The sequence below is a fragment of the Primulina eburnea genome, chromosome 2 (assembly GCF_022965805.1).
Source record: "Primulina eburnea isolate SZY01 chromosome 2, ASM2296580v1, whole genome shotgun sequence".
Lineage (NCBI taxonomy): Eukaryota > Viridiplantae > Streptophyta > Magnoliopsida > Lamiales > Gesneriaceae > Primulina > Primulina eburnea.
This window is the reverse complement of record NC_133102.1, coordinates 33,090,951-33,113,158: the sequence shown is the minus strand read 5'-3', so window position 1 is coordinate 33,113,158 and position 22,208 is coordinate 33,090,951. Positions and strand designations below refer to the sequence as shown.

The 22,208-nt window shown below is 36.0% G+C and overlaps 1 protein-coding gene and 1 long non-coding RNA gene across 6 annotated transcripts; one reads left to right on the top strand and one right to left on the bottom strand.

The window, feature by feature from the left end:
* Positions 1-12,016: 12,016 nt before the first annotated feature.
* LOC140824655 (uncharacterized) lies at positions 12,017-13,373 on the bottom strand. Its single transcript, XR_012116423.1, has 3 exons — positions 13,246-13,373; positions 12,770-12,848; positions 12,017-12,689 (listed from the first exon to the last, which is right to left on the bottom strand). It is a non-coding gene; the product is annotated as an uncharacterized lncRNA (long non-coding RNA).
* Positions 13,374-13,744: 371 nt separating this feature from the next.
* Positions 13,745-16,526, top strand: LOC140823036 (uncharacterized). 5 transcript variants are annotated; one of them, XM_073184117.1, is made up of 7 exons: positions 13,745-13,855; positions 13,956-14,047; positions 14,165-14,235; positions 15,156-15,204; positions 15,333-15,440; positions 15,885-15,960; positions 16,086-16,526. In XM_073184117.1, the coding sequence occupies exons 2-7, from the start codon at positions 13,999-14,001 to the stop codon at positions 16,333-16,335; spliced, it is 603 nt and encodes a 200-aa protein (XP_073040218.1). In that variant the 5' UTR covers positions 13,745-13,855; positions 13,956-13,998; the 3' UTR covers positions 16,336-16,526. The 5 variants fall into 5 exon arrangements, with proteins under 5 accessions (XP_073040218.1, XP_073040220.1, XP_073040217.1 ...); XM_073184119.1 differs by lacking the exon at positions 13,745-13,855 and adding an exon at positions 14,772-14,865 and having other exon boundaries at positions 13,862-14,047; positions 15,115-15,204; XM_073184116.1 differs by lacking the exon at positions 13,745-13,855 and having other exon boundaries at positions 13,862-14,047.
* The last annotated feature ends 5,682 nt before the right edge of the window (positions 16,527-22,208 follow it).

The following is a 22,208-nucleotide window of genomic DNA, read 5'->3' as shown; positions in this document are numbered from 1 at the left end:
TATCAGTAATTGAAATGAATAGTGGAGGATATTTGAACATTAAATAAATGCTATTGAAATTTCCAGGCCAAATGCCAAAGGCTTTAATAGAAGAATGAATAGTAATTTCCTCACCTGGTAACTTACAGTTTAGGCTTGATTAATACTTTGAGTTCCTAGAGCAAGTCCTAAAATATATTATGAATGATTTTATATGTTAGAGGTTTTTAAGTAACTAGCTGATCATTTCCAGATCATTTTTTGTTCAAAATTTAACCCGATTGATTTTACTTAAGTTTCAAAAATTCATATTAATTAGAAGGTATATCCAAATAATACGAAAGTTGGCCAAAAAGTCGGAAATAACCTCAGGAACGTTCGGTCGCCGGAAAATCGCCGTTCCTGATTCCAACTGTGAAGGCCCGAAGATACTTGCTTGAAAATTTGCGAAAAATTTAAAATTTTCTTTTAAAATAACTGAAATTTCCTCGTTCATAAATCAACTGATAAATCCAAGTCAAAGTTTAAAATATCGCAGCGGAAGGAAATAAATAAAGTTGCCAAAAATCACAATTTAAAATTATTCAACGACTGATAAAAATATTGTTTGAGAAATAAAGTAGCAACTGCTGCACTGAGGTCCTCGGGTGCCACTACTGCCGACCCAAGCTGGCTCACTGGTCCCCGCCCTCGGCCCTAGCCTCATCAGTACCTACAACAATCAAGTCTAGTGAGCCTAAAGACTCAGCATGTATATACTTTTTCTAAACCTCAATCAAGTCATATAGGTATTTTTAAATATCGCAAGTACATGATTTTAATTGTTCATATTTAATTATGTTGGTTAATTATATTACGTGCATAGAAAATATTCATTTTTGAGATTTATGCGATATGGCTTGTGGTTCATTCACTATGTCGGCGCGTGGCGGGCCGTCCGATGGCCACGCGCGGCCCATTTTTTTCCAGCATGTGTAACTTTTTATGATCTTGAATTCTTTTATTGAAAGTTTTGCCAAATTCCTAACCGAACGATACCAGATTTAAATATCGTCCTATGGTGAACTAGGGTACTCCGGCATTCCGAAAATGTTAGTTCCGGCAATATTTTGGGATGACGGGCGGTATGTACCTCATCCATGAAACAAGAGGTACAACTTTGTTATTCAAACCGACCTCTAGTTGGTGTGTAGCTATAAGAAAAATAAGCGTAAAGTACCTAGCTTGAATACGGGATACCGTTGCCGATTTGCGGAATATCTTTGTTGGATTTCCTTGTTTTCGGTCGATCCTCTTACGTCACCTCCAGCGCTATATTGTTTTACTTTATGAGGTGAATAGTTGGTGATTTATTGGGATTTTTCGGAAAGAGGTATGGATTTTTCTTCTATTTTTTTTTTCTCCCTTTTTCTGTATTTTCTTTCCTCTTCTCTCTTTCTTCCCCTTTTTTTTCCTTCTCTCGGCTGGTCTCGTGGAAAGTGAGGAAATGGTTCAGCTATTTATAGCTGAACTTCAAGTTTATTTTATTATTATTTTTAATTATTTATTTATTTATTAAATAGAAAAAATCTCATGTTTATCCACACTTAATATTATTATATTCGTGTATCTAATTATTAAACCTAATTATCTTATATTAAACTTAATAATTATTGTAATTAATTACTTAACATATATGTGGAGTTTAATTATAATATTTTATTATATTTTGGGTATTTGATTTTGGAATGGGAATTTCATGGTGCTTAATGAATTTTTAAGTGTATTGTGATGTATTTTAATGTATTTCTAGATACTTTGGACAAATAAAATTTGTACCGAAAAAATAATATGATAATATTTTAAAAATGAAAATAGTAAAATTTATACTAATAAAAATGCATTTATGCACCTTTGTTTTTAGGGTGTCACATACTCATAGCTTTCAGGCTATCTTTCGAGCAAAATTACTAGCACGTCTCTTTATTGTATTCAATCTTTTGAGATCAGTTGTACTCAGAAAAGAATATCAGTAGTTTACTGATAAAGTTGTAAAGATACAAAGAGTTTTAGTTTGACAGTGTTTAAGACCAAATTGAGGTGGGTTATTACAGTTTCTGTAAACAATCAAAGTTTTTTAGTAAAATATTATCCTTGTGATAGAAGGGGTGACGTAGGAGCATTTGAAGTCTCCGAACATCCGTAAAATCTACGTGTTCTCTGTTTTAATTATTTGGAGTATTCAATATGTCAGTCAGTTTATTTCCGCACTACATTAGTTAACTGATTGACATCGTAAATAAGATTTTTGAATTCAGTTTATTACTAAAAGAATTCACCCCATTGAAAAAAATTTGAAAAACTTAAAATTTTTATTCAACCCATATTCTAAACACTTTCTGAAACTTCTGCTCATTTAAAAATGTTGAAATATTTTTTTTTTAAAAAAGCTCACATTTTGAAAATAAGAATTTGAATAAATTACATTCATGCAGTCCTACTGAAAATATCCTTTAAAAATAACCGTATGTACTTATCAATAAAATATCACGGAAAATAAGCGAGTAAAAATCCTAAAATCCAACAGTAAAAACAACAACGTATAAAAATACTCATATCTTCCCAATATCATAAAATCATAAATGTGCGGAAAAACATGCGGTCCTCGGGTCGTGTCACCGCAACAGGTTTGCCTACTCAGAGTTCGGCACCTCCTGTCTCCTCAGCATCAAGCTCACATGCATCACACACGCCTAGTGAGTCTAAAGACTCAACACACCTGTACCAAGAATAACAGGTACATATACATGGCACACATCAGTGAAAAATATCATGTCTCATCCTAACGTGTCAAAGCATGTCTCATCATATCTTTCATGAACTTCAAAGCATAACATAAACGCGTCGTATAAAATCGTAACCTGTCAAAGCATGTCTCATCATATACGTATACATTTTCATTTAACTAAATTCAGTTCATTATTTGTGACTTTCGTATCAGCTCTATCATATTAGCTTTATTTGATGGATACATCTACGTATAACCACGGTACTGGGCAGCGGGGACATCAGCGACAGCATTACCCATCCACTAAACCTTGGCCTCAACTCATCATATCTCATGTCATCGTATACATATACATCGTCAGTCACAACCAATTACCATCCTTAAAAAAACATCATCATATTCACCACTTAATAAAAACTTGCATATACGTAATTTTTTCCTGAAACCAAGCATGCACCATATTTTTCATCATTACATAAAAATCATAAATTTGATGTGTAAACATTTAAATCATGATAAAATGTGCTCAGGGCGCTGCCAGGACTAAAATCTCACATTGGTTGTAAAATGACCATTTTGCCTCTGGAAACCCAAAATGATCATTTTACCCCTGGACCTCTAAATTTCGACCCGAAACTTACCAAACTCCTTAAAAAATCCCAAAAGATAATGAAAAGTATTTCTTAGACATAAACTCGAGCCCGTTTCGAAACTTAATCGATTCATTTTAAAACATGGACCGGAGTCTCGGTTTTAACCCGAATCGAACCGAAACTTAACCAAATTTTTCCTAACTCGAACCATGACTCAAACCTCCATGACCAGCCTCTAATCCACTTATTTCAGACCACTTAGGACCTAGAAACAAGCCCCAAAGGTTGCTGGAATTCTCCAGAGAGCACACAAATTCCACAAGTTGAGCGACTTTATGATAAAAATGATATCTCCCTAGTTTCTTATCATAAAATTACGAATTTATTATCGAATCGAAGATAACAGAGAGTGCTACAAAACATATATTGAACACATTAACCAAAAAATATGTAGCAATTTTTTTTAAAAAACCGAGTGTGAAGGGTTTTGAGACATAGAAATTCAACAGCTTGAGCGACTTTAAGATAAAAATCATATCTCCCTCGTTTCTTATCAAAAAATTATGAATTGGCTATCGAATCTAAGATAACACAGATTTCTACTAATCATATGTTGAACACATCCCCATAAAACTAACTTATAACTCACAGAATACGAAATAACAGAGGGTGATTGGTTTTTTGACACAGAAATTTCACCCGAAGACTCAAGATATCGATCGGCCCTCTCTTAAAACCCACAAAACTTCGACTTCAGCCTTATGCCACCGTCATTTTCAATGTGAACAGCTCCTTGACAACAAAACTTGGCAGCCCCCTTACACCAAATCAAGAAAACGTGAGGATATATAGCACGAATGCAAAAATCATTACAATACATGCATAAAAACGATTTCTCATGCCAACCGAAAATAATCCTCATGCATATACACATATAACAGCAATAATATGGCGTGAATGAAGAGGAAAAGATGATACAAAAGTGCCTTGATGTATTAGATGATTGGAAACTCGAAGAAACGCGCGTTAGGGAAGCGCCCGAGGAGCGGGGAAGAGGCTTGCTTGAAAGAAAATGGAGATGGCCGATTTTTTCAGCAAAGTGCTGCTCTTTTCTCACGTGGGGATGCTGCTGGTGTAGAGGGGAGGACAACTGATGGGTGGAGATTAGGTTAATGCATTATTTAAATAATAAACAAGGTATTAATGGGCCCTAATTTGGTTTTTAAGAAGATTAAAGTGGTTTTGAGCCCATTAAGCACTTAAACAAACCCATCAAGTCCAAACATGCTCCCGAAAAAATATTTCGTTTAGGTACGTTTTTAACATTATTGCTCGAGCGATCAAAAAGTCCCCCGAATTGCTAAAATTCGCGTACCGATTAAAAATACGATCCGGCAAGTAAAAATACCCATCAAATCCCATTTTCGAAAAACACTCCATATTAATTAATTAAAATTAATCATTCAATAAAAATATTTTTCCTGAATATCGCCGGTTTTCATTCCTCGTTCGAGCGCGAAATACAACTTAAATTCTCAATGCATGAACTTAAATAAACCATGACTTAAAAACATTTATTAATGAAATAAACACGCATTTAATGTTTTAAAACAATTTAATAAAATAGCAATGAAATTTATTAACCTGTATGCATATGGTTTACGTGAACCTTCAAATTTTCGGGATGTTAAAATCTATCCCCCTTAAATTGAATTTCGTCCCCAAATTCGCTTATCTTCGATAATCAAAAAGTTTAGACTTTTAATTCTAGTATCCTAATAATTCACGCTTCCGTTGTGCTACTCTGATAAAATAAGTGTTAAGTTGTCCTTACGTCTCCTCAATCCTAATTAAATCTACCTTCAAAATCCTCGTTTGTGAAACATAATGTAAAACGACCTATGTTGACTTAGTTCTATTCTACTATGCCTCAAATTTTGACATTCTCGCAATTCCTCATACTAGAAATGGATGTCCAAACTTATCGCACTTTAATTTTCTTATACAGTACCCATAATGTTCATCGACCTATTACATTATCATTTATGCAGTTCGACTTAAGAAACCTTAACACCAAAATTTACTGATAGACTTCTATCCTCGGTAATGCACTTAAAGTTAAACCTTATCTCAATCTCATAAAATTTTTAGCCTAAGATCCTTGAATCGAATCTTTATCTTACGACACCAATCTTACGTCACATTAATTATTTACAAGTACAGTCCAAATATAATAGTGTTGTGAATCTTAAATTCGAGTAGTGTTAATCTATAAAACCCAAAATATACAATATCGATCTTCTAGCTAATTAGTAAATCTCTATGTTTAAGTTATTCTCTTCCCAATTACAATAAAGTTGAGGCCTAAGATCCTTGGACTATCCTCATTGAAACGAATGTCGCATTCTTACGTATTCTTAATGCTTAATTAATACTAGCGTATAAACTTAATAAGTTATCTCTTGTTAGCGATAAACTTACTCTAATAATTCATCTTCGCTTATAACACCCATAGAGTTCTAGAATCCCTACATCATGATTTTAGATTTCTTACTCGATAAAAATCTTAACATTCATCCATTGAAAACTTATCTTGAACACATCTAATTCTTTTTTGTTTTTATTTCACCCAAAATTCCATATGAACACATATCCCATAAATTTGAAATTCAAACTTATGCAACCCAAATAGTTTTGGATAACATAATTCCAACACACATATTCACTTATTCTCAAATTTCTTAATGACTTTCAAAAATTTCTTAAAACAAGGGGGGTCTACCTCAATTCTTACATGTGTCTATCGATTAACCTAACCATCAAACATACCAAAATTTCTAAAAAAATTAAATTCTAGCAAAGGTATAGTCCTAACTGTTAAAATCATGACTAAAACTTATGACACATCAAACTTAAGTTCCCAAAAATTCGTTAACTAACTGTCTACTCTTATAACTTAACTAACTGATCAATTTTACCTTAAACTGTCATTACTTTAAATTATTAATTTTCCACAACATTATTTCACTAACGATTAAATTTTCAAGCCCAATGTTGATTTATCCTACAATGCCCTTGATTATCATTCCTTATAACATTATAACTCAGATGTTTCAAGGTTCTAAATATCCATTCAAACATAAATCATCGAAAATTCATATCCTTTAAACCATTTGACTCTCACTTACTGATAAACTAGTTCCTCCAAATTTCTTAAAATTGCAACAATAATTATTAATTTCCTTGAAAATTATGCAATTTTTCCTTAATTTTCTAAAATTCCATAATTACCCATAAGTTCTTGGCCTTCATAATTCCATTTTATAGATTTCTCGTAACATAAAGTTCAATAACCTTAAACTTATTAAACCCAAAATTAATTTTCATAACCAATCTTAGAGTCCCATAAATACTTAAAATCCCAAGTTATACATTTGATACTTCTAAAGACCGTCGTAGTCTTCGAATAATTATTCCTTAATGAAATCCTCAAAAATTTAATTCAACTAGTAACATCAAACCATAAAAATTTTTCTTAGAAAACATTCATGTCCCAAAAGCATTCATAATCTTCAAGATTAACTTATGATCCAAAAAGTAGAACATCACTACTACTAACCAAAAATCAATATAGACAAATCATTTCCAACGTACCTAATGCCCAACAACAAAATTCTTATTCATGTCCAATTCCACCACAAAACCAACGTGCATGAAAATCATATAATTTCTCATTTCATGTCGTAACATGTATAAAAAATTTTAAAGAATCTAATTTCAAAACATAACGACAGATAAACATGTACAGTAAAACGTATATCATGTAAACATGTAGGTGATAGCATTAAAAAAAATTAAAACCTTAAAACTTACAGACTTGAGGCTTGAAGACTGAGCTGCAGAAGCGGGCGTGGCACAACCCTATGCAGGACTCTTGCTCTGATACCAACTGAAACGTCTACTCATTTAAAAATGCGGAAGTATTTTTTTATAAAGCTCACATTTTGAAAATAAGCATTTGAATAAATTGCATGCATGCAGTCCTACTGAAATATCTTTGAAAAATGATCGTAAGTACCTACCAATAAAATATCACGAAAAATAAGCGACTAAAAATCCTAACATCCAACATTGAAAACAACAGCGTATAAAAATATTCATATCCTCTCAATATCATAAATCATAAATGTGCAGAAAAACATGTGGTCCTCGGGTCATGTCACCGCACCAGGTCTGCCTACTCAGATTTCGGTACCTCCAGTCTCCTCAGCATCAAGCTCACCTACATCACACACGCCTAGTGAGTCTAAAACTCAACACACATGTACCAGAAATAACAAGTACATATACATGGCATACAGCAGTGAAAAATATCATACTCAACATATCTTTCATGAACTTAAAAACATAACATAAACGTGTTGTATAAAATCGTAACGTGTCAAAGCATGTCTCATCATATACATATACATTTTCATTTAATTTTATTTAGTTCATTAGTTGTGACTTTCATATCAGCTCTATTGTATCAGCTCTATTCGATGGATCCATCTACGTATAACCACGGTAATGGGCGGCGGGGACATCAACGACATCATTACCCGTCCACTAAGCCTTGACCTCAGCTCATCATATCTCATGTCATCGTATACATATACATCGTCAGTCAACACCAATTCCCATCATTCAAAAAAAAATCATCATATTCACCACTTAATAAAAACATACATATACGTAATTTTTTCTTGAACCCAAGCATGCACCATATTTTTTATAATTACACAAAAATCATAAACGTGATGCCTAAACATTTAAATCATGAAAAATGTGCTAAGGGAATTGTCAGGACTAAAATCTCACCTCGGGTGCAAAATGATCATTTTGCCCCTGGAAACCCAAAAGATCATTTTACCCCTGGACCTCTAAATTTCGACCCGAAGCTTACCAAACTCCTTAAAGACCATTTTGCCCCTGGAAACCCAAAATGATCATTTTACCCCTGAACCTCTAAATTTCGACCCGAAGCTTACCAAACTCCTTAAAACATCCCAAAATATAATGAAAAGTATTTATTATACGTAAACTCGAGCATGTTTCAAAACTTAATCGATTCGTTTTAAAACTTGAACATGAGTCTCGGTTTTAACCTAAATCGAACTGAAACTTAACCAATTTTTTCCTAACTTGAACCACGACTCAAACCTCCATGACCAAGCTCTAATCCACTTATTTCAGACCACATAGGACCTAGAAACAAGCCCCAAAGGGTGCTAGAATTCTCCAGAGAGCACACAAAGTTTCCAGCTTGAGCGGTTTAACGATAATATTCATATCTCCCTCTTTGCTTATCAGAAAATTACGAATTTGTTATCGAATCAAAGATAACAGAGAGTGCTACAAATCATATGTTGAACACATTTCCAGAACACCAACCAATAAGTAGCAAGATTTGAAATAACAGTGGGTGACATGTTTGAGACACAGAAATTCTACAGCTTGAGTGATTTTACAATGAACAGAAAATTACGATTTTGTTATCGAATCGAAGATAACAGAGAGTGCTACAAAGCATATGTTGAACACATTTCCAGAAAACCAACCAATAAGTTGTAGAATTTTAAATAATCGAGGGTGACGGATTATGAGACACAGAAATTCCACAGCCTGAGTGACTTTATGATAAAAATCATATCTCCCTCGTTTCTTATCAAAAAATTATGAATTTGCTATCGAATCTAAGATAACACAGATTTCTACTAATCACATGTTGAACACATCCCCAGAAAACTAACTTATAACTCACAGAATACGAAATAACAGAGGGTGATGGGTTTGTTGACACGAAAATTTCACCCGAAGACTCAACATATCGATCGGCCCTCTCCTAAAACCCAAAAAACTTCGACTCCAGCCCTATGTCACCATCATTTTCAATGTGAACAGCCCCTTGACAACAAAACTTGGCAGCCCCCTTACACCAAATCAAGAAAACATGAGGATACATCGCACGAATAGAAAATCATGACAATACATGCATAAAATGATTTCTCATGCTAACCGAAAATAATCCTCATGCATATAGACATATAACAACAATAATATGGCGTGAATGAAGAGGAAAAGATGATACAAGTGTGCCTTGATGTAGATGCCTGGAAACTCGAAGAAACGCGCATTAGGGAAGCGCCGGAGGAGCGGGGAAGAGGCTTGCTTGAAAGAAAATGGAGATGGCCGAGTTTTGCAGCGAAGTGCTGCTCTTTTCTCACGTGGAGATGCTGCTGGTGTAGAGGGGAGGACGACTGATGGGTGAGGATTAGGTTAATGCATTATTTAAATAATAAACAAGGTTTTAATGGGCCCTAATTTGGTTTTTAAGAAGATTAAAGTGGTTTTGAGCCCATTAATCACTTAAACAAACCCATCAAGTCCAAATACGCTCCCAAAAAATATTTCGTTTAGGTACGTTTTTAAAATTATTGCTTGAGCCATCAAAAAGTCCTCCGACTCGCTAAAATTCGCATACCGATTTAAAATACAACCCGGCGAGTAAAAATACCCACCAAGGCCCATTTTCGAAAAACAATCCATATTAATTAATTAAAATTAATCATTCAATAAAAATATTTTTCCTGAATATCTCCGGTCTCCGTTCCTCGTTCAAACGCGAAATGCAACTTAAATTCTTAATGGAACTTAAATTCTTAATGCATGAACTTTACCATGACTTAAAAACACTTATTAATGAAATAAACATGCATTTAATGCTTTAAAACAATTTAATAAAATAACAAAGAACTTAATAACCTGCATGCATATGATTTACATAGACCTTCAAATTTTCGAGATGTTACACTTTCACTCGTATATACGATCCTAACAAGTTATTTTATTCAGTTTTCGGATGGTAACAATAATGCTTCTTTCGAAATTTTCATGGATGTATGGGTATGGACGGTTTCGGTCATATATTCATTTGTCTATTTCAAAAATTCTAGAAGGATTTTCGGTAGTAGACATAACATGGCCAGATAAGAGACTTTTTTCAAAATGTCATCCTTCCGTGAGTTACAAATCTCTTGCCAAAACTCAATTGTTCCCTGTTTAGGATTTGTGCTGAATGCCAAATCTTTTGGCCAAATTCTTCAACAACCACGTTGAGTTAATGCACTTTTTGTCAAATCCAAAAAACATTTATGGTGTCCAAAAAACATTTATAATGAAAACAACTCTACTTCTGGGTCCGAATCTCCACGCTAAACTGTAATCTCTCATCATCTTCTCGACCCTGATCTTGTCTCACCTGTTGTCATGCACACATACAAACACAACAACAGCCAGATAACTCTGGTGAGAATAATATTCCCAGTATAAACAACGTATACATGCAATCATATATAAAAGCATATAAGAAAGCATATAACAATATCAATCACATGTATCAAATCTAAAAGTATGAAATGATATAAAACTACAAATCAACTCATATATCTGACTCGACTCTGATCTAGTCTAGTCTAGGGATCCCGGTTCCTGGACGTTGGCATACTATATCGAATCTCCGCAATAGAATTCGATCCACATCTAAGCAACATCGATATAAACCGAACATCCAATGTCTTGGCACCTCCGCCAAAGACTAGGCACATCCGCCTATGATTCGTTCTCGATATCTATTTCTATTCTCGGCTTTTCTATAAATCAATAGAATAAGCATACACAATCAATGAATTCAAAGGTATTAAACAATAGAAATAAGTATGTGGTTTTGGGAAACTCAAGTCAAATCCGACTCAAGTCGCATTTCCCGATTCAACATTGATTTATACCTTTCTTTTCTCGGTCTAACGAAGTTGAAGTCTCGAATTTGAATCTGTCAATACTCAATCTAGGCAATGACACTATCGAGGAGTACAAGTCAATATACCACTCAAATCAATACTAGATATAATCAGAACTCAATCTAATTCTGTTTCAACGGCATAACTGCATAATCTCAATATACCCAGCAATATAAATATCAATAGATACCAATCTCAACTCATAATAGATCGATAAACATAATCTGACACCAAATCTGTATAATCTCAATCAAATCAATTCTGAAAAATCATAACAATTTCATACGATATCTGTTCTTCAATCCGGTTTCGATTATACGATGTCTAACATATCAAGAACACCATATAATAATCATGTCTGATTCCTTCAATATCATATTTCCAAATCATATCAAAATATAAGAAAACTTACGTCCGTGTGAAGCCTGTAACGAGAGGAGTACGGTACTGAACTCGGATTCAAATTTGAACGGACCGATCTTTCGCAAATCGAAATATACAAAAGGCAAAAGCTTACGATTTTCCTGAGGCTTCTCGGTTCTTCCTTGCTGAGATTCTAAAGAAATGAATGTATTATATATATATATATATATATATATCATGCATGGTGTAGAAACGTGGCTCATTCTTTGGGGCAGCACGTCTCGCGCATATGCGCGACCCTTCTCGGCACATATGCGCGAGACATTCTGTCTCAGCGCGTGTCTTCTCGGCAGCTCGCGCATATGCGCGCACCATCTCCGCGCATATGCACGAGACCTACTGTCTCGGCAATTATCTCCTGCACATGCTCGCGCATATGCGCGCATTGGTGCCGCACATATGCGCGAGGTGTTCTGTCCTCGCACAAACGATTCATACTCCATTCTTTTCCCACGTCTTTCCTCGGTCTGTTCTTTTCCTAATCACGTCAATTTATCAATTAATCATTTTGGATTAAATAATATAATCTCGGGCATTACATGAAGACTGTCCAAATGTCACCATTTGCACAAACATCTTCATCATTATCATCATCATCATGTCATATTCATCTGCATTTTCCCTCTCATCGACAACCTATTTTCCTTTCGTAGATTTTGTTTCATGGTCAATAAGAGCATCAAACAACCTAGTTTCACCAATGATACCATTATCGCTGCCAATAAATTCAACATCTTCTTCATAATCGAGACCACCACTTGTACACGCATTTAAGTACTTTATATATTCATAACAATCTCATGGTTTCTGGAATACTATTTTTAACTTTTAGTTCATTTGAATCGCTCTTTAGATATCTCCCTTCCTTAAAACTACCTCAAATTTTATGCCCAAATTTAATAAAATCTCTATTTTTGAAACTTAGATCAACTGCAAATCCCCAAAATTCAATCATTGCTAGCTAATCAAGATCAAAAATATCGAAATATTCAAAACTTCATCTGGTGTATTCATTGTGATTGTCATTATTTTTCAATCTTCCATTGCAATATATTTTAATTGTAACCAAATTTGGTTCTCCAAGTAACCCTAAACAAAACAAAAATTATATTACTACTCGAAAAATGATACACATATAAGTGTGAGACATTGGAAAATTCAGAAATTACCATAATTTAGAGTGGTCTCCAGCTAGAAATTACTTTGTACAGCCATTATATATCCACTCAACCACCGATGGACTAAAACCTACAAATCTTAAATTTAATCACACTAATTATCGCAATACTTGGTAAAAAAATAATCCAAATATAATAAGTAAAATATTGAAATATAATTTACACCATATTTGAAGTCAAACGACATTTTTACTGGAATAGGAGAATAGCAGACTTGGACAGAATCAAAAAATTCATTAAAAAAAAATATTTTTATGTGAGGTATTTTTGGAGAATAGAGTAACATAATTCCTCCACTGATGAAATTGGTCAAATAGGTTCTCTTATGATTAGAATTTGAAACTTTTATATGGTGTAATGAAAACACCTTCTTGAGTTTCCATCCATATGCAACTAAAATGCAATATTGAATCAAATAAACAGATACTATCGACTTGGTGAAGAAGATACATGGAAGAAGAAGGAACCTCGAACGTGGATGGTCCCGGAAACGGAGACCTTCTTTGTCCGACAGCAGACAATTTGGGGATTTTGGAGAAAATAAGACCAAATGGATTTGAGGAATTGAAACCAGAGAATTCGTTTCCGTTTAAATAAACATTCAAACTAACAGAATACCACATCCGTACAAAAAAAATTAAAAATTCTTGGGACTAAATCGGCACATTAAATTGACATGAGACTAAATCCCAAATAAATAGAGATATTTCAAAAAAATTTCTTAAAATAAGTATATCGACGGACGCATTACATGTTTATATAATATTTTTTATAATTTATTTTATTTATATTTTCATAAAAATCAAAATATAATTATAAAAAATAATAATTATCGATTAATCATAATAATAACTGTAATCGTAATTGACTGCTCATGAACTATATCAGAATGGTCAAAAAAAAATTGAGATTAAAAGTCGAGATATTTTGCCATTGTTGTGCCCCTTGGTCACGTAACTTTTTGTGCTATTGATAAAATCGCATTAATTTTTGTTTGTGTCCCCCTGTTTACCTACGATCGCTATATCGCATTTGGTTCTACGGCAAAACACGCATCCCCAACATCGCATTTCAAAGGTCTCGTAGCCCTAGCAAGAGGAATTCGACTCTTCTGCTCTCTTTTTGCTCTTTCAAGCTGAAAATTTTAGCTTCATTTACTGAAACAAGTTTACTGAAGATCACAATTTCGGAAGGGGCTCTGAGAATTTTGCTGCGGAACGATGGCAGGAAGAGAAGTTCGGGAGTACACAAACCTTACGGATCCGAAAGGTGCATTATTTGCCCTGTTTGTTGTTTTCTTGTTGGTTTCTTCTTAAGAAACATCTTGAGTACAAGATCTGTTGTTGAAACTGATGGATTGCCGCAATGAATGTTTGTGATATGCAGATAAGAAGTTAGGAAAGGGAAAAGACAGAATAGATGACGAAGAAGTTACTTTCCAACGCATGGTCTCCAAGGTTAGCGAATCCAGCTCCTGATTCTCTTTCCTTCTCTCGTTTGAAGGTTTATAAATACGTGTATTTGTTGTGTTTGTATTATGTTGCATGAAGCAAAATTAGTCCTAGTAGATCATGGATGCCGTACGATTTTCGATAATATCTCTTTTTCGGCTTTTATATTTCTATCAATTCAACTCGCCGCCCCATGATAATAATGTGACAATTCTAGGAGGAAATGTAAACTATCATCAGTCAAGGCACGTGCTTTGTTAAAAGATATAGCCATAAAGCCTACATATCAGCTTGGATTCACAATCTCTCCATCATTTAATGCTGAACCTTTAGGAGTGGGCTGATTCTCATGTTTTACGTCAAAGGCATGTGATTCAGTATTACCCCATTGCTTGTGTCTGGCAGTGGGACTGAGGATTTCACTAAGTATGGAAGAAATATTAGCTTCCACGTAATCTTATTACTGCTAAGAAACAATGAGCTGATTTAAGGACTAAAAGTTTGGTAATATCCCAAGATTGCTCAGACGGTCCACATTATAGGCTAAGGAAAAAGAGCTGATTCAAGTTTGGAGTGAATCTTATCCTTGGTCGTAATGTTAATGCTGCTTGTGATCCTTATCTGACACCTCTGGAGGTAAGGTGAAACCCTGAAATCTCTTTAAGATATGAGAGAAAGTCTATGATTTATGAGTAAGTATTTCAATTATAAATTATATATTTTTTAATGAGGGGATTTTCCTCTGCAAATTTAGTTGTGACAAGTGAACTTTACATCGACCATTTAACTCTTTGATGTTCTGATAGTTGTCCTGAGTTGTCCGGTGAATGTTGAGTTCTTTGATTTAAAAATATTGGAAAGTTTTCTGATAACATGCCCCGGCAGGGATTTTGGCTTCTTCCACTGGGTGCTTGATATTTGTGCAGATGCAAGAAGTTGCCGGTGAACGTGGTGGTTACCTTCACGGTCGAGGGGGTATGCATTTTAGCTCTGTACTTTTTTGGGAATTTTTTGTTTACGTGTGAAAGCCTGTACGCCTATGTTAATTCATTGATAATGATGTCTTCATTGATTCTTGAGACTTTTCAACTGTAAATTTTTAGCAATGGACAGCGATGATTTACTTTATCTCAAGGAGCAGATTGAAGCTGAAGAAGATGCCGAGCGCCTTCTACGACATACTGAGAAACGAGCATTTGCTGCTTTTAAGATATCCTTATTTTTGGGGCATATGTGTACCAATATAAGTGTAAAAATCATTGCCTGAATGAGTCGCAGTTTCTTCTTGTCTTTACCTTTCCTAATCTTTCAAAATAACCGCTTTAAACAATTTTAACTACATTGGGATTAATTGAAATGACCGAGAAGGGATTCTTCCCTTTTGCATTTGTGTGTGATGGGAAGGGGTGTAGGTAGCATTCTTTTTAGAGCTTCTGTGTCATTTGGCGTTTTTTGTTTTCCTTTAGTAGTAGACGATAATATTTAGCTAATCAGAACCTGTTACTTTTACTTCTCAGCCTCATGCGCTGAGAGGTGAAATTTGCAAATCGCTAATTCGTTGTAAGTGTCTGAGCTATGCAACAAGATATGAAACAAGTGGCCATTTATAATTTTCTTGTTTACACCTCGTACATTTTCCTTGACAACCAACAACAAAGCTGTGGCTGAAACTTCCTCAGCATCAGTTCCCTTGGCACTTCGTGTTGAGCCCAAGGCAAAGAGTGGTATCAGGTAAGATCTTCTTCTTCTTCTCTCTCTCTCACCACCCCAAACACAGTGTGGAAATAGCACGAATGCCAGACAACTTCGAAAATGTTGAATTTTCAAAGGGGGGCTTAAACATGTCAGATTTTCAGGCAGCAAGATTTGCTGAAGAGGGTGGTAGAAGTGAAGCCTAAGCAGCTAGGTGTATCTAAACCTTCTAATAAAGATCCACCCTTGGTAACTCTGAGTGGACAGGCATCTAAAAAACGCAAAGCTGCGAGTATTCAACATGGTAACAAGAAAGAGCAGTCACCCTCCAAGGAAGATGAAACATTCATGGATGATAATAACCCAGTAACAAGTTTGCTCGCAGCATACGGAAGTTCGGATGATGAAAACTAATTGAAAATGGCTCGTCGTATATTGCAGCTTTTTTGGTCTCAGTGCACTTAGTTATACAGACTTGTAATGCTGGAGATTAGGGATCAATGTCGCCATGCATTATCCTTGCCTTTTTTTTTTGTATTGGCATCGTATTTTTAATGATAATGGTAAAGATCAGGTAATCTGGAGGCAACTTGAAAATTCCAAAATATTTATATTTGTACATTATTTATCATGGGCTCAGCTATTAGAGATTTTATTAATTTTTTTTTTAAAACTAAATTACTATCATCAAAGTAAGAACTTTATAACTTCACAAAAGTTATAAATATAAATTTTGTGAAAACAACAAAGAAAGCTAAATTAAAAATATTTTTTTTAAAAAAAAACAAAACAAAATACTAAATCAAATTGAGTAAAACAAAATACAGCGATTTGTCTACGAATTAATAAATTGTCAAATCATCAAATTAAGTACATCACCCACGGCTCCATTCTTGTGATCATTATCATCATCATATCTCTCAAGTTATTCCGCTCTCAAATGAAAGAAATCTTAAGAATCATAAGTTATAATTCAATCTTCATGTCAGAAAATTTGTTTGAGCTTCTGGACCGAACATTTTTTTTTATCATTTCATCTTCATGCATTTTTTTTAAGGGCAAATAGGTATAAATCAATGAAATTGTGACATAATTTATGAGTTTCAGGTATCAATGAGTTTTAATCGAGTATATGATTTATGTGAGATGTAAGATGTAAAAGCCCCTGAACTTCTTGCTTTAAAATTTGCGGAAAATTAAAAATTTTCTTTTTTAAAAGAACTTAAATGGCCTCATTCATAAAATCAACTGTTAAATCACGTTCAATGTTTAAAAATAAAGCAGCGGAAGAAAATAAAGTTTTCCAACAATTTCAATTTAAAAATATCCATGACTGATAATAATTGTTTGGGGGAAAAAAAAATAACAACTGCTGCACTGAGGTCCTCGGGTGCCACTACTGCCGACCCAAGCTGGCTCACTGGTCCCCGCCCTCGGCCCTAGCCTCATCAGTACCTACAACAATCAAGTCTAGTGAGCCTAAAAGACTCAGCATGCATATATCGCAAGTAACGAGTAAAATCTGAAGTAAAAATATGCCTGGGGTAAAATATCATGTCATGAGGCATACTGAAAATAATCTGTAATCATGCTGAAAATAAACTGATCTGAGCAATTATAATACGTGCATAACTGAACTGATAATCACAGTAAAAATATTTGCTCCATGGAGCCCTGTACTGAAATAACTGATAAAATTTTCTGTTGAGATTATGTTTTACGCCTGTGGCCACTGCACTAAGCTGAAACTGATCGGTAACTGGCTACCGGGGAGGCTGAAACTGAACTGATCTGGCCGGTCACTAGGCGACCGGATGGTACCAAACTGAACTGAGCGGTCACTGGCGACCGGATGGTACCTGTAACGAACCGTATTCTACACTACTTAAAATTTGCGGAAGAATTAAAAATTTTCTTAAATAAAAACATTCATACGGTCGTCACTCAACATTCATAAAAATAAATCTCACCATCATCCGTCACCAATAAAATTTTGCTAAAATAAACTGTCTCAAAACGTCTCACGTTCAAATCAAAACATCAGAGTATTTTAAAAATTTGCATAAACATAAACTTGCGGTCCTCGGGTTTAGCCTGCCACTCAGCCCAAGCCTGCCCCTTGGTCATCACCTCCTGTCTCCTCAACATAATCACCTGCATCGATCAAGTCTAGTGAGTCTAAAGACTCAACACGTATAAACTGGAATAACGAGTACTACATATTAAGGTCGCATGCAACTTTAAAATAGGACATACATACTTGGAACTTGAACTTACATAATAAACTTGAACATACGTACATACATACTTCGACGTGCCATAACTTAAACTTTTCATAAACATGCTGCATACTTGAACATACTTTAACATACATAACTTCATCATTTGCGTAGAGGATGTTTCAAAGCGAGTGACCCGTAACATAAATGAGCCTGATCAGACTATACCACAGTACTGGGCTGACAGGGACGTATCCGCTGCCGCATACATAAGATCCCTGTTCATAATTTAACAGGCCAGTTGATCCACGTTCATAATTTAATCCTTCACAACCACGATCTAACCCGTTCATAATTTAACGGGCGGATTGGTCCCCGTTCATAATTTAACGCTTTCCAATCCTAACATAATTTGGTCACAAGACATTTAGCATACCTCGAAAACTTAAAATATTTTATTGCACGTCAACATACTTACTTGGCGTTGAGGGATTCGTTGGACTTCGACTGGGGCCGTCGCTGCGACATACTAACATGAATTTCAATCTTAACTTGCATAACTTAAACGTAGAGAAATGATGCTTACTCTCGAGCTCCATCATATCTTAGGACCTTCTATATTCTCCCATGACATGACCTTAACAATCCTTGCACTAACCGATGACATCAAACCTTGGAACCAAAAATAATATTCTCCCCAAACAGTGTGTACACGGACCCCTAGCTCGGGTCCGTGTACTGGTCCGTCTACCTACTGTATCATACGTGCCGTGAACAAGAAGGGGCACGGACCCCGTGCTTGGGTCCGGGTGGGGGTCCGTGTAGGCTCTGGAAGAAGGCATCGACTGAAACATGAAGACACGGACCCCGTGAGAGGGTCCGGGTGGGGGTCCGTGTACGTACTGCCTAAACGCACTAAGTGAAAAGTAACGGCACGGGCCCCGTGCTCAGGTCCGTGTCCGGGTCCGTGTGGCCACTGTACGTCGAAACCTGCGAGAAATCTTATACACTGTCTACACACCCAAGTTGACACTTGAATATAATGGTTCAACACTTTAAGACCCTTCTTAGGACACTATAACATTGCATCAAACTTATACAAACACCTCAAAAATACGACGCCCACTATACAACACAATGCAACACCAATTATGAAATTGACATCAATCGATTTCCTACGACTTTAAACCGATTCAAACGCCTAACGACGTCCAAGGAAAACCATGAAAAATACAACAAACCTCAATACTAACATACTTATACGCAGCAACGATCGCCCGTCGATTTCCAACGAAGCCTGCAACATAAAACTTCAAAAATACAATGATACCAAACTTTTCTTAAAATTACAGTTTGAGCAGTCACACGAAAAATATCACAACTCTCTCATTTTTCGTCCAAAAATCTCGTACTTTATATCAAATCGAAGGTATCGAAAAGTTCTACGTTTTTGCCGTTGAAAGTTTTCCCAAAATATGAACATAAAAATCGCAGTATTGACATGAACAGTAAAAACGAGTTTTAGATCTAAAAATTTTCCTTCGAAATTGATCCGATTCATGATCCGCTCAAACTACTATCATCATACATAACTTTTACGCATAAAAATTGACACAACGCATAATATGACTTGATCGACACAGCAAGAACAGAATATACGTGCCTTTTTGATGATAACGTTACCGAAAGACGACACCGAAGCGGAGATAGAGAGAGGCTTGATCCGGGACGAACGTGACACCGATTTCTTGCAATAAAACCCACCAAAAACCCGATGGAAGGACAAGGGGAAGGGGCGGCTGCTATACTCCTCAAAAACCCTAGCTTTTGCTCTCATAAATAATAAAAATTCTGATTTGTGAATGTGTGTGTGTGTTAACCGATTTTTAGTGTGTGTAAAAGTGTGTTGGTGTGTGTGCGTGTGTTTTAAATATTTAGGAGACTAACTTGCTAATTAAAATAATTACTACACTAATCTAAAATGCTAGTCTCCCCCAAATAATAAAACCTCTGCAAAAAGAAATACTAATTTTACTCACTTTTAAATAAAAATTCTTTAATTAAAATATAACACACACCATACTAGACTTTAAAAGTTCTAAAATCATAAACTCACAAAATAATTAATTTAGGATTCAAAGATGCTAAAACTTACTAAATTAATTAAAATGCCCCCAAACTCAACTTAAAATAAAATACCATATTTTAACTGGTCACAATCGTCACCGGTCTCTTCCTCGATCTCGCCTCGAATAATCGCCTGAATCATTAAGCTCGAAAGACATTTTAACGTGCATCACATAAACATAAATAATTTAAAATAATGCATTTAAATAAATCATGCATCGCCAAAACTCATTTAAATTTAATTTAGATGATTTAATAATTAAATGAATGCATGGGTTATACGTGTATTAAATTTGGGCACTACAGTTCCTCCCCCACTTATAAAAATTTCGTCCTCGAAATTAAGTCTTACCGAACAACTCCGGGTAGCGAAGTCTCATGTCGGCCTCTGACTCCCAAGTGGCTTCTTCCACCGATTGATTCAGCCATTGGACTTTGACCAACTTAGTCGTCTTGTTCCGAAGTCTGCGCTCCTGTCTGTCTAGGATTTGGACTGGTTTCTCCTCGTAAGACAGGTCTGGAGTCAACTGCAGCGGCTCATAACTCAGAACATGAGAAGGATTAGCCAAATATTTTCTCAGCATCGAGACATGGAACACATTGTGCACCCCGGCCAGATTCGGCGGAAGGGCTACACGATACGCTAGCGTCCCAACTCTGTCCAAGATCTCAAACGGTCCAATAAACCTCGGACTCAACTTGCCTCTCTTTCCAAATCTCATAACACCCTTCATAGGTGCTATCTTGATAAAAACGTGATCTCCTACGGCAAACTCGAGATCTCTCCTCCTTTTATCTGCATAGCTCTTCTGACGGCTCTGGGCGGTCTTCATTCTGTCACGAATCTTGACCACCACGTCTGCAGTTTGCTGAACTATTTCTGGACCAAGTTCTGTTCTCTCACCAACTTCATCCCAATGAACTGGTGATCTGCACTTCCTCCCGTACAACGCCTCATAGGGAGCCATACCAATAGCTGCTTGGAAGCTGTTGTTGTATGTGAACTCCACTAGAGGTAGTCTAGATTCCCACGTTCCTTGAAAATCAATCATGCACGCCCTTAGCAAGTCCTCTAAAACCTGAATCACTCGCTCAGACTGGCCATCTGTCTGCGGGTGAAAAGCTGTACTGAAAAGCAACTTCGTCCCCATGGCTGCATGTAAGCTCTTCCAGAAAGACGATGTAAACCTCGGGTCCCTGTCGGACACAATCGAAACTGGGAAACCATGCAAACGGACTATCTCCTTAATATAAAGCTCCGCATACTGCGTTATGGAGAAAGTCGTCTTCACTGGCAGAAAGTGCGCTGACTTAGTGAGTCGGTCCACTATAACCCAAATAGAATTAAAACCTCTGACTGACTTAGGTAACCCAACGACGAAATCCATAGTGATGTTCTCCCATTTCCACTCTGGGATAGGGAGGGGCTTAAGCAAACCTGCTGGCCTCTGATGCTCTGCCTTTACCTGCTGACATGTGAGGCACTCAGATACAAATCTGCGGATGTCTCTCTTCATCCCTGGCCACCAATACAGAATCTGCAGGTCTTTGTACATCTTGGTACCTCCTGGGTGAATAGAATACGGAGATGCGTGCGCCTCTGTCAGAATATCCTGTCTGATCGAATCAACACTAGGCACCCACATCCTGCCTCTGTATCTCACGATACCATCTGACACTGTGTACAAAACACTGCCCTTAGCTTCGTCCTTCAGTCTCCATTTCTGTAGTTGCTCATCTGAAGACTGTCCTGCTCGGAGGCGGTCTAGTAAGTCAGATTTGACTGTCAGATTAGACAGTCTAGGAGCTCTGCCCTTATGATAAACCTCTAGACCAAACCGCTGAATCTCAGACTGAAGAGGTCTCTGAACTGACAATTGTGCTATGACTGCCACTTTTCTGCTCAAAGCGTCTGCTACGACGTTAGCTTTTCCCGGATGG